Source organism: Herpailurus yagouaroundi, unplaced genomic scaffold, assembly GCF_014898765.1.
Source record: "Herpailurus yagouaroundi ecotype Mexico unplaced genomic scaffold, PumYag 28, whole genome shotgun sequence".
Taxonomy (NCBI): domain Eukaryota; kingdom Metazoa; phylum Chordata; class Mammalia; order Carnivora; family Felidae; genus Herpailurus; species Herpailurus yagouaroundi.
This window is the reverse complement of record NW_024412376.1, coordinates 96,723,986-96,743,375: the sequence shown is the minus strand read 5'-3', so window position 1 is coordinate 96,743,375 and position 19,390 is coordinate 96,723,986. Positions and strand designations below refer to the sequence as shown.

At 35.8% G+C, this 19,390-nt stretch overlaps 1 protein-coding gene across 9 annotated transcripts in view; it reads left to right on the top strand.

Annotated features, from left to right (window-relative positions):
- The window catches only part of PTPN13 (protein tyrosine phosphatase non-receptor type 13), a 228,831-nt gene that overhangs the window by 96,543 nt on the left and 112,898 nt on the right, over window positions 1-19,390 (top strand). For all 9 annotated transcript variants that reach the window (XM_040479058.1, XM_040479028.1, XM_040479075.1 and 6 more), the window contains exons 4-6: window positions 4,836-4,901; window positions 7,134-7,319; window positions 12,082-12,169. In XM_040479058.1, coding sequence (XP_040334992.1) covers window positions 4,836-4,901; window positions 7,134-7,319; window positions 12,082-12,169 — 340 coding nt within the window. The remainder of the gene's footprint in view (window positions 1-4,835; window positions 4,902-7,133; window positions 7,320-12,081; window positions 12,170-19,390) is intronic.

Genomic DNA, 19,390 nt, shown 5'->3' with positions numbered 1-19,390 from the left:
ACTCATTATTATATCGCCTCTGCTCTATGCTGGTGGTTCTCAAAGTGTTGTCTCCCAGCCATCAGCATCAGCATCATATGGGAACTTGTTAGAAAAGCAAGTTTTCAGGGGCACCTGGGTGGCTCAGTTGGTTGAGCAACAGACATCAGCTCAGGTCATACTCTCACAGTTTGTGAGTTTGAGCCCCACATCAGTCTTGCTACTATCAGCACAGAGCCCGCTGTAGATCTTCTGTTCCCCTCTCCCTCTCTGTCTCTCCCCCACTCACACTCTCATGCTCAAAAATAAATAAAACATTCTTTAAAAAAATTTTTTTTAAAAGAAAAGCAAGTTTTCAGACCCCACACCAAATCTACTAAATCAGAGACCACAGAGGTAGGACCCTTATCTGTGTTTTACCACATGATTCTGATCTGTGATAAAGTTGGAGAACCATTGCTGCACTCCATATCTGCCTCTTAGGAGATGCTCAGAATTTGTTGAGTGAGCAGAAACAATTAAGGATTTTTTTTTTCACCCAAAGATATTTATGCTTTATTGCTATTAAATAGAGAGCCACAAAACCTCAAGGGGTTTTGCTAAAAGGAGCTATGTAGCACATATAAAGCAGTTCTTATTTCTTCAGAGAAATCACTGGGTGGGAGGGATCTGCATATCAGACTATAGTATCTTACCCAGTGTCTTATGGTCAGTGAGCCAAAGCTTTGAAGACTTTCCAGCTCCTCTTTACAGAATGGATGTAGAGGTAGAGGGTATTCTTTGAGCCTTCTCAGTGATGACTGTTTCATTATTATCCCATTTTATTTTTCAACAAATATTTATCAAATTTGGGTTCTGAGTAAAATTTCTGGCTTTGTCACTTGAAAGATGTGTGACCACATGCAACTTGCTTACTGTTCTATGCCTCAGGTGACTTATATATAAAGAGACGATGATAGTACTTGCTTCATAGTATTATTAGAAAGTTAAATAAAATAGTACTTAAAACAGTACTCAGCACAGAGTAAGCACCCACTAAATATTATCTATCTCTATTGTATGTCAAGTGTTATTCAAGGTCCTGGGATAGAGTAGTGAATAGGACAAAGTCTTTCCACTGATAGAGATTACATTCCAGCCCATTATAACTAACTGTAAAGATAAAAACACATTTTTGTTCCCCATCAGTTATATTAACTAGCTCACTCAAGTGCCCTCCTGTCCATGCACGTTTTCTTTGTATCTTTATCTCTGACTCTTCCCTTTTCACATATCCACTTAATTGCCTAAATTTCTTAAGTCCAGCTCCCAAGCCTAGCCATCCTTGTCCTTTCCAATGCCAAAGGCCTGAAAACTAGGATAACTGATGGTAAGTTCCAGTCTGAAAGCCAGCAGGCCTGAGACCCAGAAGAGCTGATGTTCAAGTCCAAAGGCAAGAAAAAAGCTGAGCACCTGGGTGGCTCAGTTGGTTAAGCATCTAATTCTTGATTTCCACTCAGGTCATGATCTCACGATTTCTGGGATCTAGCCCCATGTCGGGCTCTATGCTGACAGCCAGAGCCTGCTTGGGATTCTCAGTCTCCCTCTCTCTCTGCCCCTCCCCCACTCATGTACGCTTTCTCGCTCTCACTCTCTCTGTCACTCAAAATAAATAAACATTAAAAAAAAATTTTTTTTAAGCTTATGTCCTAGTTCAAAGACAGTCTCACAGAAAGATATTTTCTATTCCTCAGGAACGGGTAAACCATTTTATTCTGTTCAGCCTTCAGATGATTGGATGAGTCCCACCCACAATAGAAGAGCAATCTACTTTACTCAGTCTACTTAATTAAGTGTTCATATTATCCAAAAAACTCTCACAAAAATTCCCAAAATATTTAAACAACTATCTAGGCATCCTGTGGTCCAGTCAGGTTGATACATAAAATCAATCATTATAATATATACATAGATGATCAGCAGGTATACAGTTTTATAACCTAATTTTAATAATTGTGCTACTAACTTTATATAGTCATTTATAAAAATTAATATATAGTAACTCATTTGGCATATTGAGAAGTAAATATAATAAAGAATCTTAGAGTACTATCTCAGAATCACAAATCAATATTAACGTGTTAAAAGAAATATATTTGAATATGTAACTAGTTTTTTATGCTAAAGCCATGAAGTATTTTTCATATATGTGGGATTCACATAAGAGGTTCTTTGAAAAGGAACCGAAACTGAAATATGCCAATAGCCTGCACTATGCTATCTTGAACTTAATGTACATTTAATTAAGTCCAGCAGGTATGAATTGAATATCTACTGTGTACAAGTTCTGTGTTAGTCGTTGAGAGATATACTAAGCTATGTAAAAAACGCTTCTTCCAGGAAGACAAACATGGACACATCTTAATTATATTACAGGCAGTATTAGTTAACTGTTTTATTAGAGATGCAAATGAAATATATCTGTACGTGCAAGAGAGAATGCTTTATCCTGTTTGGGAAAATTTATATGGCATACATCTCTCGACCATCAGTAATATGTAGGAATTTTATTGACAGATGGAAAAAAATTCTTAGTAGAAAGAACTGCTCAAGAAAAATTGAGAGAAGGTTTTATTTTGCCAACAGAAAATTATTTCTGAAGTGTTTAGGTTGTAATCGGTGGAGGAGTATTACAGAGGAAAACTTATAAATCTGTCTAGAAAATGGAAATGGAGGCAAGTCAGACTTACTCTTGTTTATCATTATAAAAAATTGGGATTTTTTTTTAAGATGGGAGCTATGAAAGTATTTGAAAAGAGGAACAACTTTTCTAATCGGTGACTTGGAATAAATTAGGAGGCAAAGTTAGAGTAGGTTAAAGTGCTGTGAGGTTATAAAGAGCCAGTTTTATTTGTGCATACCTCACCTATTTCTAAAGAGGATTTGACACCGTTTCCAGAATTAAAAAATAAAAATGAGAAAATAAGAGCAAAGGAAAAATAAAGACAAGAAAATAAGATGATGTTGGAATAAGATTGGTGAAAAAAAATACACATAGTAAGGAGCGCCTGGGTGGCCCAGTCAGTTTAGCACCCGACTTCGGCTCAGGTCATGATCTCGTGGTTCTTGGCTTTGAGCCCCACGTCGGGCTCTGTGCTGACAGCTCAGAGCCTGGAGCCTGCTTTGGATTCTGTGTCTCCCTCTCTCTCTGGCCCTCCGCTGCTCACACTGTGTCCCTCTGTGTCTCTCAAAAATGAATAAACGCTAAAAAAATTTTTTTTTAAAAATACGCGTAGTAAGATTACACAGTATTGATAGAGATGGGCTAAAAGTTTAGCTCTAAATTTCTTCACAGGAGGAAAAAATGGGAAATGATTACTTATAGGATTAACTGTCCTCACTTTCATCTTGCTTCCTGTCTCACAGGAAAGAAGTAGAAGCAGTCAGAAGAAACTTCTCCCAGGATCTCACTACCAGATTACTCAGCTAAATTCCCACAGTCTCTGCCTCCTTGCTACAGTTGAGCCACCCTGTGCTTCTCTGTCCCGCCAACTCCTTCCCTGGTGCTGTACCTTCCACCCTCTCCCACTTACTCAACAGTGCTCTCCCAGCAACCTTGCTCTCTCCTGCACTTCCAGTTTTCCCTGTCGGATCACTTGTATCAGCAAAAAAATGTGTTGTTATTTTTTTTAATCTTTAAGAAGCAAACAAACAATGCAAGTAAAATCTTTTTTCACCCAACGTCTTCCTCCATCTACTACCCCATCCATTCTTAGTAAGAAAAATGCTAATCAAAATTTCAATTAAAAAAATTTTTTTTCAGTGAGATTTTTTTTCCCGTTTCAGATTGGCAAAAATCTAGATCTTTGTAGCACATACTATAGACAAAAAAATTTTTTGTGAAAAAAAATCTCTTACATGTTGCTGGTAGAAATGCAAAATACTACAACTTCTTTGTAGGAGAATTCAACAATGTGTATCAAAATTACAGATGATTTACTCTTTTATTCATAATCTCTGAGAACCAAGTCAAGAGAAATACCTGCATGTACAAAATGACATCACCCATCTCTCTTGTTAAATTAAAAATGCAAGTGCAGAGTAATTTTAAAGTTTCTGACATTTTATAAAAGGGGAAAAATTAAAAGATGTATCTGTGGGGTGCCTGGCTGGCTCAGTCTGTACAGCATGTGACTCTTGATCTTGGATTCAGCAATTTGAGCCCCACCTTAGTCATAGAGATTATTTAGTTTTAAAAAGAAAGGAGAGGGGCGCCTGCGTGGCGCAGTCGGTTAAGCGTCCGACTTCAGCCAGGTCACGATCTCGCGGTCCGGGAGTTCGAGCCCCGCGTCGGGCTCTGGGCTGATGGCTCAGAGCCTGGAGCCTGTTTCCGATTCTGTGTCTCCCTCTCTCTCTGCCCCTCCCGCGTTCATACTCTGTCTCTCTCTGTCCCAAAAAATAAATAAATGTTGGGAAAAAAAAATTAAAAAAAAAAAAAAAAGAAAGGAGAATACTCTGGTTTCTCTTCAGATCTAATAAATCTTTCACCTTTTATTTAAAAAAAAAAGAAATATACAGTATTAGTGTGAGTTTACATAAAGAAACTTTAAAATAAATAAGAACTAATAAAATTATTGACAGATGATAGGCTAGGAAATAAAGGGGGAAATTTATTCTGATCATTTCTAGTCTTATTTTCTATTTTAAGTTCTTAACATACGTTTATGCAAAGTATGAAATGATTAATTTCTCAAATCACATGTTATACTTTATCTGGGACAAAAAGTCATGAATATATAGTACTTGCTAATTTTTTTAGTACTTGCTAAAGTTTTAAATTTTATTTTACCATAATATTTTTAAAATTCTATTCCTAGATCCATATTTATTCTCTTGGAATGACATTGTATTGGGGAGCTGATCATGAGGTGCCTCAGAGCCAAGTAAGTCAAATTGTCACATCTGTACAACTTCACCCTTTTTAGAAAGTTCTTCCCTGTATTTATATATGTTCTACAGCATATTATCAGGCATACCAGCATTTCTATGCTGTTCCATTAATAATGTCATACTCTCAGAAGGAAATAATAAAATTCTAAAGACAATTATTGTTCTCAGAATGTTCTTGGAATTGTATCAATTTCTACCCAGGTTTCAACCATTTAGTCTGTGAAATGTAGTGGCCTCTTCAAAAATTACAGCAAGTCCACATAATTTCTTCTAATTTAATGACTTATAAGAATGATTGTAGATGTTGATGATTTCATTCTTGAACTAAAGTGATAACCTTTTTTGATGCAGAAGCATAGGAATAATAGATCTCAAAGTATATACTTCATTACTTTTTTTTTCTTGTCCTTTCAAAAGTATACTTCGCTAAGCCTATGGCAGCAAACACCAATATTAAAGCAACACTTTCTGAAGTCTTAGGCTCCAATGACCATTGGGCTGTTTCTAGTCCTTATTTTCTAAAATAACTGATTCCTAAAGACCCAATATAAACATAATAACAAATAGTAACTGAAACTATAAAAATAACTTATTTCAGACTGTCTAGGTGGCTCAGTGAATTTAGCATGTGACTTTTGATCTCAGCTCAGGTCTTAATCCCAAGGTCATGAGTTCAAGTCCTGGACTGATGTCTGCATTGGGCTCCATGCTGGGCATGAAGCCTACTTAAAAAAAAAAAGATAACTGTATTTCATCAGAGCAAAGATTTAACATACATAATTAGGTTTTATTTTAGGCACTTAGAAGTCGAAAAGAAAAATAACTAGGTGTAAGAGTTTGTTTTAATTAAATTAAGAAGTAACAGGCATTTTAGGCTTTTATTCTAAAATCCAGATATCCTAAGATCCGTGAAAGATGGATGATGGCTTCAACTTGGTTCAGTCTCATTTTGTATCATGAAAAACCCTCAGTTTCAACTTGATAAGTAGAAGTGAAAAAGTTAAATTATTACTGGATATATTGGTATCATATATTATACAACCTAACATACGTGCAAAATGTGATCACAGCCTATGGCTAACACTTTATACTCTTCAGATAACTGAAAATTAAGTCAGTATCAGTAATGTATAAATTGGAGAGGAAGTATATAAACTTTCACTAGTATTTTGCTATCAGAAATCATAGTCATTTTGCAAGTATTCAATACCAATTCAAAAGTTGAAGCCCCGTCTTGTGTCAGACACTGTACTAGATAGTAGGAATAGAATGGCCCGTGCCTGTGGAGTATATCAATGAGTCCAGGCATTAAATAACCAGTTATAACAATGCATGAATGCCGTGGTAGGGAACTGGAGGGTGCCATGGAACACCAGAGTCAGAGCCTTTAACTAGATTTAGAGGGTTAGGATGTGTTTATTAAAGGACACTGCATCTAAGGTGAGATCTAAAGGATGACATAATATACAAATGGAAGAGAAGCGGAAAGGAAGGGTCACAGGGAAAGCGTGTTTCAACCAAAGTGGATGTACCAGTTTAAACTCCCACCAACAGTGCTTTTCTCCTTATCAATATTATCAGTCTTCTTTTTACCCATTCTGTTTAGTCATGTAGTGGCTTCTTTTTGTGGTTTTAATTTGCATTTTTTGTATGCTTATTGGATATGTGGATATAATGTTCTACAAATCATGTCAACTAATTAAAAAATCTTACATTCCAGTTTCTCTGATTCACCAGCATAATGAGAACTGATATTTAAATGACTTGAGTCATTGCAGTATTTGAAATCTAAGTTATCATGAGAGTATCAAATTATATTTAATATATAATGAATATGTTACATTTTATCAATTGTTAGGAAATCATTTATTCACCCAAAATGTACACACACACTCACATAACTGCTTACCAAAATATTTGAATGACCTAGGAATTCCATTTCTTTATTATACCCTACCCCCCTAGCCCCCCTACCCCCAAAAAAGTGTTTTTCTGTAATACTTCCTGTCTTGGGAGATGTGTGTTAACCATCTTCTGCTAATAATTTTTTTGGATTATGAAAAGATAAAATACACTAAAATGTACATACTGCTAGATAAGGAGCTCATTTCTTCCGAGTATTTGAAATGTGTTTGGTGTGGTTCCTATGACTCCTGAAATGGCTTGACTTTGTTAGATAAGATTTACCCACAGTTCTGAAAGTGCCTTTTCTTTCTTTACATTAGCCTATCAAGCTTGGAGATCACCTCAACAGCATACTGCTTGGAATGTGTGAAGATGTTATATATGCTCGAGTTTCTGTCCGGACTGTCCTGGATGCTTGCAGCGCCCACATTAGGAATAGCAACTGTGCACCTTCATTTTCCTACGTGAAACAGTTGGTCAAACTGGTTCTGGGAAATCTTTCTGGGGTAAGCCACAGTTCCGACTGATGCAGATAGTCATATTTTAAAATTTAGCAGAGTGGGGCGCCTGGGTGGCGCAGTCGGTTGAGCGTCCGACTTCACCCAGGTCACGATCTCACGGTCCGTGAGTTCGAGCCCCGCGTCAGGCTCTGGGCTGATGGCTCGGAGCCTGGAGCCTGTTTCCGATTCTGTGTCTCCCTCTCTCTCTGCCCCTCCCCTGTTCATGCTCTGTCTCTGTCTGTCCCATAAATAAATAAAAACGTTGAAAAAAAAAAATTTAAAAAAAAATAAAATTTAGCAGAGTATCACAGGATTTTCTTTAAAGATACTATTGGTGGCATTTTCTCAATGAAGATGAGGACAGGAGAGTAAATTTGTTGTTCTAATGTCAATGGTTTATTTGAAATGGCACTTAAAATTTAGAAGCCCAGTCAATTGACTTAGTCTCCTAGATTTCGTAAGAATTAGTCTTTTTTTTTTTAGAACTGTATTCCAACAAGTACTATAGAGTCACAGCATGTTAGAGCTGAAATCATCTGCTCTTGCGTCCTTTCTTACATCCTCAGCAAGTGGTTCTGTCTATTTTGAAAAACGCACTGACATACAAAATGGGTTTTCACATTAATAACGCACTTTCTGTTGCTCTGTAACCTCTTTCTTGGCCGCTTACTTGTCTGGACAAGGCTATTCCTGAAATCCTCTCCACCCTCTGGGGACACTGTCACCTGATGGGCAGGGGTGATACATGCTTGTATCTCTGCTAGATTGCCCCAAGACCTGGACTCTCCCACTCTCTTTCTTGTCTCAGATGTGAAGAATCCCCAAAATAACACACACGGTATTTATCGTCCCACCTCTGCGTTTCTTGAGCTACATTCTATCCCATTTGCCTAGTTTCCCTTGGTTTCTGATATCTGTTTAGATCCAAACTTCATCTGCTCTTACCCTTTCAAGTGAAGTCCTTCTCCTTCACGTGGACCACAATTTGCTACTGTCACACAGTGTTCTTGATGGCTTCTTACTTCTTCCCTAGGAGTTCAGCTCTGTCATCTTAACCAGGATGTTGTATGGCTGGCAGGGGTATATCCAAATTCCATGCAGTTTGCCAGTTAACAAGAAACAGGCTCATAGATTCTTCCGGGCAAATCGTTTGTAAACTGTACCCCATGCAGCCTTGGTACTTCTGCAGTGAAAGGAACACAAGTAGTAGAGACTGAGTGAATGCGATTCTTGGCTGCTGATGTCCCCTCCTTAACTAGAGCTGCCTCCAATTTTAATTGATTTATTTGTTTGTATTCCTGCATGTGACTTAAAAAAACAAACAAACAAAGGTAAAACTACTAAAAATCTATGAAAGCCCTCTATCCAGACCAAAGTTTCCTAAATATTTTCAAATATAGTTTTGTTTTTAAAAATTCCTGTGTGGGGATGCCTGCGTGGCTCAGTCAGTTAAGCATCTGACTCTTGATATTGGCTAGGTCATGATCTTAGGATTAGTGGCACTGAGCTCCACATCGGACTCTGCACTGGCAGTGTAAAACCTGCTTGGAATTCCCTCCTCCTTCTCTCTCTGTCCCTCCCCAACTTGTGCTGTCTCTCTCTCTTGCTCTCAAAATAAATAAATAACCATTTTTTAATTAAATAAATAAAAATTCCTTTGTGATCAAATAATTTCGAGGAAAATCTAATATTTAAGAGAAATTAAAATATATTTTCACTGCAGAACTTCTCAGAACCTTTAATACACTAGACTGTATTACTTCAAGAATGATATGCCTACATGTAGGTGAAACATTTCCCAAACTTATTTGTGTCTTTTTTTTTTTATAGATTTTTCCCATAATACTAATGATCTGTAAAGCTCCCTTTGAGAAGTATTGATCTGTACTAACTCACTTTATAAATAAGGAAATTGAGATTCACACAGCTTATGGGATATATGTTTCCTATTAGTCCAGGGATCTTTCTGTTATACCACACCTCCTCTAAGACTTGTCTTGCTATTTTTTTGATACAGTAAGATTGTTGGAAATACTTTTTCTTCCCCTTTCCATGAAGAAATATTCCTCCATGAAATTCTCTTATCCTTCTAATAGTTGCCCATGTTAGATAAAAGATGTCTATCTCTTTACATTTAGTATTTAGGTCAGTTTATTGCAGTAACTATATATTGCTCATCTACATATGAAACGTGCTAGATACTGCAGATATATATACATTTGAATAAAATGTTTGTTCTACCTTCTAAGAGCTCTTATTTAAAGACCATTTGCTTGGGGCGCCTGGGTGGCTCAGTCGGTTAAGCGTCCGACTTCGGCTCAGGTCATGATCTCACGGTCCGTGAGTTCAAGCCCCGTGTCGGGCTCTGGGCTGACAGCTCAGAGCCTGGAGCCTGTTTCAGATTCTGTGTCTCCCTCTCTCTCTGACCCTCCCCCGTTCATGCTCTGTCTCTCCCTGTCTCAAAAATAAATAAACATTAAAAAAAAAAATTAAAAAAAAAAAAAAGACCATTTGCTTAATTATAAAATGCAGAGAACGGTATGGAAAGCAACATACCATTTGAAGGTTTGAGGGGAAAGGATACAAATTATGACTGCATTGAAAAATAGCACTTTGAACTAGATCCAAAAGTCTAGATAGAAAGTAATCAAGGCAGAGGGAAGTAAACCTAGATAAATGCTGTGAAGGAGGAAAGAAGAGGGTATGTTTGAGGAACAGTATTAAGTCTGTATGGGGAGTGTTGTGGGATTGGTTAGTAGGAGAGAAGAATAGAAGGGGCAATTAGAGTTCATATATAGGGAGCCTGCCTTTCCAGAGGCAAATTTCTACTAAGAAGAAATAACAACGTTCCAGTCATCGTTCCATTGCTCTTGCTAGTATCACTGGACAGAACTCCCAACAGCTACCGTTTTGTTCTGTTTTGTTTTTTAATGTTTACTTATTTTTGAGAGAGAGAGAGAGAGAGAGAGAGAGCAAGGAGGGGCAGAGAGAGGAGGAGACACAGAATCTGAAGCAGGCTCCAGGCTCTGAGCTGTCAGCACAGAGCCTGACGCAGGCTTGAAGTCATGAACCATGAGATCATGACCTGAGCTGAAGTCAGATGCTTAACAGACTGAGCCATCCAGGTGCCCCTGGATTTATAATCCATATGCAAACAGGTTTCACCAATGGAACAATATTAAAATGTGTGTGTTTGTGTGTAAACAAATATGTATGCATTCCCCTGGTGCCAGATTTAAATAATTTCTCTTCATCATTATCTCTCCTTTTTCTTGGAGTTTTTACTCTAATTGATCATCTAAATAAACCTAGTGTTCTAATTTTTCATCCCTAATCATGTGGAATTTGATCTAAGTTGATACACTTTTATTTATTTTTTAAAGGTAATATGCTTTTTTTTTCCCACCAATACATTTTTAATTTATTTTTTTTTTAATTTTAATTCCAGTATAGTTAGCATACAGTGTTATATTAGTTTCAGGTATACAATATAGTGATTCAACAATTCTATACATCATTACTCAGTGCTCAGTTGCTCATCATAAGTGTACTCTTAATCCCCTTTACCTATTTCACCCATCCGCCCACCCATCTCCCCTATGATAGGCTTTATTTTATTTTATCAATTTTTTAAAGTTCTTACTTTATTAATCTTCTCATGAGAAATCTGCACAATCACCACAGTCACTGCAGAATCTTTTTATTCCTTCTGTTGTCCAGTCTCCTGCTCACTGCTAGATACTTCATTTCTTTTTGTCAACACCGATAATTGGCTTTTGCACTGTCGCCTTGACCTTCTTCGTTCTGTTCTTATGTTCCTTTCACTGTTTTCTTGAGGTCTTTTTCTTCTCAAACAGGCCATCTCTTTGTTTGGGTTCACTTTTCTTTGCATAATCCAAGGAATCAAAAATCATGCCAAAGCCAGTTGTCTTACCACCACCCGAATGAGTTCTGAATCCAAATACAAAGATGGTGTCTGGTGTCGTCTTGTACATTTTGGGTAGTTTTTCCCAAATTTCTTAGGTACTACCGCCTTTTGGGGATGAAGAACATCAATAACCATTTATTTCCGCTCAAGTACTCGGTTGGTTATGAACTTCCCAGTCCGGATAGCTAACTGTGTCGTTCATGATGGCAACCGAGCTTCAAGGAGCCAGGGAGGAAGAAAATAACATGCTTTATTTCAAAGGAGTGCCCTTAGTTAAAGTTATTAAAGCTTAAGACTACTTAAACATTTTATTATAAAGGAGATTTAAAAGAGCATTGACTTAAATTTGTCATCCCTCAATATGTCATTTAGTTTAAAGCATTTCTCAAATGTAATTTCTTGCAGGAAAAATCTGGTAAATTATTTTTGAAAATAATTTAAGTCAGTACCCTCAATGCATAGTTAAATCAGGAGAAAATTTATTCTACCAGAATTAATATGATTTTTAAATTATAATCTAACTTGAGAGAGTAATGTAATTATCAGGAAAAAAAAAACTCTTCAAGTTTACTGTTTTCAGATGGAACTCATTTTAACTACTTCAGTTTGGCTTTCTTCTATAACTCTGCCTTGCCTTTCATTTCCTGAAGAGTAATTGGCCAGAACTGAGCTACATAAATCCTGTTGAAGGAATACAAATTAACAATAGTAAGTGTTGAGTGTCTTTAGCTAATGTTTTACTCCAAAAATTGTCTAACTAATGTCATTCTGTAGACAATTACCATGAAAACAAAAGGCAGGTTGTTTTGTCAAACTTGATTTTTGATTATCTGTGTACAGACGGATCAACTTTCCCGTAACAGTGAACAAAAGCCTGATCGAAGCCAGGCTATTCGAGACCGATTGAGAGGAAAAGGATTACCAACAGGTAAGAATATATTAATGGGAAACTTTTGAGCTTTAACCTTATTTCATTGTTTCTTTTATGAAATCATATTTACCTGACTTGGAAATCTGATAATTGTGACCATAATTAGAATACATGTATGCAGGGGCGCCTGGGTGGCCCTCTCTCTTTCTCTCAAAATTAAATAAACATTTAAAAAAAACAGAAAAGGGGCGCCTGGGTGGCGCAGTCGGTTAAGCGTCCGACTTCAGCCAGGTCACGATCTCGCGGTCCGTGAGTTCGAGCCCTGCGTCGGGCTCTGGGCTGATGGCTCAGAGCCTGGAGCCTGTTTCCGATTCTGTGTCTCCCTCTCTCTCTGCTCCTCCCCTGTTCATGCTCTGTCTCTCTCTGTCCCAAAAATAAATAAAAAACGTTGAAAAAAAAAATTAAAAAAAAAAAAACAGAAAAGAATATAAGTATGCAAAGTGGAGGCAGGGAACCGACAGGAACAGTAACTATATTAATATATAAATCCTTTAAAATTATGCAGAAAACATTACTAAGACAGCCAGGACTCCCATAGTAAATCATTTCCTTTCCAATATTGTTATTATAGCAATAATATAATTTATTTACTTTATCATGTAATTTTATATTAAAAATAAATTTTTTTTGAGAGAGAGAGCGTGAGAGAGCAGGGGAGAGGCAGAGAGAGAGAGGGAGAGAGAGAATTCCAAGCAGGCTCCGTGCTGTCAGCCGAGCCCGTGCAGGGTTCGAATGCATAAGCTGTGAGATCAAGACCTGAATCAAAACCAAGAGTCGGATGCTTAACCAACTGAGCCACCCAGGAGCCCCAAAAATGCATTTTAAAGCAAGGTGAAATAAGCACATGGACACTATTGAAACAAAGTTTCAGAAAGCAACATTACTTTTACTGAACTCTATTTTGTTTCTTTGTTTCTTTTTTTTTAAGATTTAATTTTATTTTTTTAAGTAATCTCTACACCCAAACTGGGACTTGAACTCACAACCCTGAGATCAAAAGTCCCACCCTCTCCCAACTGAGCCAGCCAGGCGCCCTTACTACACTGTTTTCTATTCTATTTCTTATTTTAATCGGAATCACAACCCCCTAAGTCAATTTCATTACCAACTAATTTTATGACTTGCAGTTATCAAATACTGTTTTAGGTTATAAGATACTTAGTAAATAAAAACTAATGAAAAGTGGTTTTGCTGTTACAAACAGCATTAGATAATTATGGGTCCTATATAATCACTTTTTTAAGAAAATGATTATAAATCCCAAACATGTAAAATGAAAGCAGAAAAAATTAATGTTTACATGAAAATTTATTTTTGTGTTAAATTTCAAGCTTGGCTTATTTATGAAATGAACTTTTGTTTTTGCTGATTATCTTTGTTCTCTATTTCTCAAGCAATATTGACAATTATGATAATCTAAACATGAAAAATATTTTATAGGTGAAGCATTTTATTGTCTTAAATCTTGGGGCTGTGCAAAGTAAATGCAAATATTGCTTAAATATATTCTAGTAAAACATTCTAATTGATAATAGATTAAAAAGCTAAGATGTTTAACTTTTTAATTTAATCAGATAATCAGGGCACAGCTGTCTTAGTTAAAGCCTATGAAAAAAGTCTCATTGTGAAACCTAAATATAGCCACTTGATTATCTGAGCCAAATGTTTTACAGAATTCAGAACTCTTATATTGAGAAGGAACAATGTTCCCCTCAGCAAGTGTACTGCTTATCTTGAGAAATCAAGGAAAAGCAATAAAATCGTTTCTGATGGAGTGATTCTGTAATGGTTTAGTTAGTTAAGTGGCTGTTTTGGTACTTCTGTTTTACTTACGGAATAAGGACTACTTTTTTGAAAAAGTACCTTTGCTTTCATATCATCAATATAATCAATTTATTTCTGGTTACATAAGGTTACTTTTCTAATACATATATTATTTATGCATGGGTCAAAAAAACAGAAGGCGGACTATATGTATGTATATATATATGTGTGTGTATATATATAGTATAATGTAGTATAGTTTTAAAATAAAGGGAAATATTTTTACTTTCTTATTGTAGGTAAAAATATTTCCCTTTATTTTAACACTATACTACAACTTGAGATATTGATATAGCGTGAACTTTGGTGCCAAGAAGAGCAGCATTTTGTTAATCCATCAACTTTTCAGTCAGTCTCCTGTTTTAGAGCTGAATAATAATAGAAAACTATAGTTAAATGTCAATGGCAAGCTGAAGAGTCTTTTTCAAGAAGACATAGTGAGCACTTTAATAAGTGAATGTTAGATTTAAAAGAAATGATTTTTCTTTCTCTTATTTATCATCCTTCTGGTTTCTCCTCCCTTTCCCCCATCCCTCTCTCTCCTTCCCTCACTCTCCGTTTCTCTCTCTTCTTCCTTATTTCTCATTCCTTTCTTTCTCTAATCTTTTTCTGGAATTCCCTTCTATCATCTCCTACTATCATTAAATGGCCATGTTATAGAATTGAAATTGGTTTTCTTGTTTGTTATTTGTTGAGTTAGTAACTATAATGTTATATTATTGTTAATTTTTAAGTAGTTTTTTCCTTAAAAAAAAAAAAAAGAAATGTTCCTATATATATGAGTCCCCCATTTTATCCCTGTCCATCATATATTCTATAGAAAACAAAAAAGATCATCATGCCATATTTAAAGACTTAAATGTTAACATAGTTTAGATTGTATTACTTTCAATCATTCAGAGTCTTATTGTTACAGACAGTAATTATTACATACTATTTTAGTGTTGATAGTTTGAGCTGAATCTATATCTACTCTAAAACATACTTTAAATAGAAGGTTATTTTATTGTCATTTACATTTATACATATGTATACATATTTTTTAATAAATGTGTATACAAAATTAAGCTTTCTGGACATGTAGATGCTAAGGAGAGAGAATACCTATTATCTTAAGCACACAAGTTTTTGTAGATGAAAAATGAATATTTGTCAATTCAATGGATATGAGAAAAAGTTTTATAAGACTATTAGATTTCATAATACATTTGTAATACAATTTTAATGGTTCCATAAAGAAATATATAAGACTCTATGATTTATTGTTTTAGATAATCTATGTTTAAACATTAAGTTGTATGCAAAGTAAAAAAAAAAAAAAGCTGTAGTTCACCGTCTTGGCTCATATTATTAGACTATTTTCTTACTATAAAAACAAATATATCAGAAGTTTTAGGGGCGCCTGGGTGGCTTAGTCAGTTAAGCATCTGACTCTTGATTTTGACTCAAGTCATGATCTCATGGTTTGTGAGTTTGAGCCCCACTGAATCAGGCTCACGCTGACAGTGCAGAAGAGCCTAGTTGGGATTCTCTCTCTGTCCCTCCTGCACTCACACACATACACTTTCTCTTTCCCTCTCTGTCAAAATAAACTTTAAAAAAAGCTTTAAACCAAATTATTAATGCCTTTTGTGATTTTGTTTTTATAATATTAAGAAGTATTCAGTATTATTATCTAACAGTTCTTTAGAATGCTTATGATTCATAGACTATCCAAATCCAGATAATTTTGGCTTGACTGTAGTGAGTTTAAAATTTTGACAGAGAAATCTTTAGACTGTCCGTTGATTTTATATCTAGTCATATCCTTTTATTGGAGAATTAAATCTCTATACCAATACTCAGGAGAATTTGTAAGGAATTACAATTTATCATTCAAGATAAACCAAATTTTGTTTGTGTTTACATTTTGGATAGAATTAGAGGTCCTTATACTTAAACAATAGCCTTTTTTAGATCACGTGTCATGGAAGAGTATTCCTCAGTTCTTAGCCATTGCTTTGCACAGTAGTATTACTGCTCAAGGGCTCTCTTAATTACCTTTAGCAAATGTATAAAACCACATCTCAAAGATAGAATCAATATAATATACCACTTATAGCCAGTACCAGACAAGCAATTAGCAGCTAATAGTCAATGGTATATACTAATATAGCATATATAGTTAATATAAAAACTTTAAGATTAAAAAAATTACCTTGTGAAGAAGAAATATTCTTCTAGGACACCAGTGTTACTTTTGGACAGTGCCAGGGTTTGGTTTTGTGTTGTTGTGTTTGTTTGTTTGTTTGTTGTTTTAATGCTTATTTATTTATTTATTTATTTATTTATTTATTTATTTATTTATTTTGAGAGAAAGGGAGAGTGTGGGCAGGGAGGGGGCAAAGACAGAATCCCAAGCAGACTCTGCAATGTCAGTGCAGAGCCTCATGTGTGGCTGAATTCCATGAGATCGTGACCTGAGCCTAAATCAAGAGTCGAACACCTAACCAGCTGAGCCGCCCAGGTGCCCAGGCAGTGCCAGTTCTTAACTGTCAGTGGCCACTTGCAGCACAGGGCCTTGTTATATTACATCAGTACTAAAACATTCTCTTTGATGCAAACCAACCTGAAACCTTTATGTAGTGATAGCTTTAGTTTATTAGGTTCCTAGCCACAGTTTTCAGTAAAGAAAATTTCAAAATGGGCAGTGAGATACAAAATTAGGTTAAAAGAAGTAAGCGATTTTAGGGTTAACGCCTGTATCTAAGTGATTTGGTCATTAGATTGAAACTTAACAATGACATTTTTTATCTATCAGTAAATGACCTTAAAAGGTCTTTCCTCATATCTTACCTCCCAGATCTGTTACAAAAGCTTAAGGCCTAAACTATTGGGCTGTCTGCCCCCATTTTGTTATTTTATACTGCCAATGCTGATAAAATGGCTTCAGTAAGCAGAAAGAAATCAAATGTTTCCTGCCAAGCTTAAGGCGGAAACCTACACCATGATCAGATCAGCATGATAGTGCTTCAGAACTTGGGCGTATTGACAATATCATGTTTCTTTTTTTATGTACTTGAACACACTTGTGAGGACAGATGGGTAATCGGGGAGCCTCTTCTAATACTGAAATGTCATTTTGAACTTAGCTTCTAGGGGACACTTGAATTTTTGAGTCTTGTGTGAGGGGAAAGGTGAATGATGGTATCCAAGTAAGGATGATGTTAATCATATATAACAAAAATAATCAAACACAATGTACTTGACAAGGGAGATTTTTTTTTTAATTTAGCTAAAATAAATGGACTATGTTCTATTAGGAAGACTTTTTATATTCTTAAAATCTTTTATTTTTATTTATTTTCCCCATTTAGTTTTTAGCAAGCTGTGTATTCTCCAGAAGGAAAATGTTTATGGATTCATTTTATATTTGGATGCTCATAATTGTATGTAAAATAATTGTGTCTGTAAACTCTCTCTGAACTCAGAGCCTTTTTGAGAGATGAAAAATCCGCCTGTAGTCACCATTTATCCTGTTTTGAATAATTTGATTTTTTTAAATTATACAATCTAAAACTTTTGTTGGAGATCTTTTGATTTCTGGTTTCATGATTTCTTCTCAAAGGAACTTTTAAATTCCCCCTTGGTAGGTAATTATATGCTGAGGAAAATAAAGCAGAAATGAAAGGGAGGAGGAATTTAGAATTTTATGTTGCCCTTATTCAGAAGATCTCATAATAGTTCATTAAGGGTTAGTTCACTTATCCTGTCCTCTTTAAGAAGAAAGTATAACAAGTTTTGTCCACGGTTTTGTAAATGAAGTGAGAAACATAGAAATTAAGTGGCTTGCCCAAGCTCATGGATTGTATTTGGTAAAGCTAGAATTAAAACCCAGGTGTTTTGACAGTAATCTTTCTGGTAGATTATGCTACCTAAATTGGCTTTAAAAGGTTTCAAGAAGTTATGCATTCAATCCATTCTACAATCATTCTTTTGGAACGTCTTTAATCAGGAACTAGAAATACAAAAACAGGTAAGACATGGTTTCTTATGTTATTGTTCCAGTGGGGGAGGGGTGAGGAAATGAGTGGGAGTGATGACGGATACCAATATAATAGATAATTTTAATGTAGTGAAAGAAATGTCCTAAGAGAGGGCCAGAATGCTCTATGAATATAGTGACAGGAGCTAGTAATTCTCCCAGGATGGGAAAATATTAAAGAAGTTTCCACCTGAACGCTTTTACAAGTAGTTCCAATGGCACTGCCTTCAGAAATAATTAACTTCCTATAATCAAAATGGGTAGTGAGCACAGCTCTCAGATGTACTTAATGTTTTCAGTGCTGTTTACTGCCTGTTAAATAAAATAATTGTAATAGCCCAGCTATTATATGTATATACGTAATACATATAATAAAAATATCTGGAAAGCAGTTGAAGAAATTGCACTTTATGCAGCCTCAAATAAAGTTAGTAAGTCAGGGGCACTGGTGTTAACAACAGTACATGGTTCTCGCTCGTCTAACAGACTTGTGCACCTAATAAATGAGTCTGGAATTCCATGTTTCTCCTCACTTAAAGGGCCAGATTCTATATTTGAACTCTCATTTTTAGTTCCCAGATTAGTGACATTTTTCCCACAGTGCTTTAGCAATTCAAGGCAACCATGATATGTTCTTTGATGTTATATATATTTTATCCACTTGTGAAATGTTAATCAGGCAAATACATACCCAATTGTATAGTTGAAGATAATGAGTATCATTGACATAACAAAATGCACTGAGACTCCTGCCAGTTAGTAATATGTGATTTAAAAATGGTGTGTTTAGGGGCGCCTGGGTGGCTCAGTTGGTTAAGCGTCTGACTTCAGCTCAGGTCACGATCTCACAGTCTGTGGGTTCGAGGCCTGCATCAGGCTCTGTGCTGACAGCTCAGAGCCTGGAGCCTGCTTCGGATTCTGTGTCTCCCTTTCTCTCTGCCCCTCCCCTGCTCATGCTCTGTCTCTCTCTGTCGCAAAAATAAATAAAAACATTAAAAAAAAAAATTTTTTTTTAAATGGTGTGTTTATACCAGCCCAAATCCATCTCTCTGTTAACTACCTGAAGGTTGTCTTTTTTTTTTTTTTTTTTTTTTTCCTCATCTAAAAAGCAAACAAAAGCAGTCATAGGCTAATAGACCCACTGGAGAAACCACTCCAAACATCTCTTTCCTAACCCTTCTTTTTTCTTCCTTCAAAAAATGATCTACACTCAGTTTCTGCCTTTAATGCTTTTGTGGTTCATAGCTCTTACAATTTTACTTTAGAGCATATACATACCAAGTATATACATATCACTTTGAACCTTGTTTCACACGTCCACAAATTTTTGCCCATTTTCCTCAAGAGTATCAATCCCTCCCCCGTCCCTT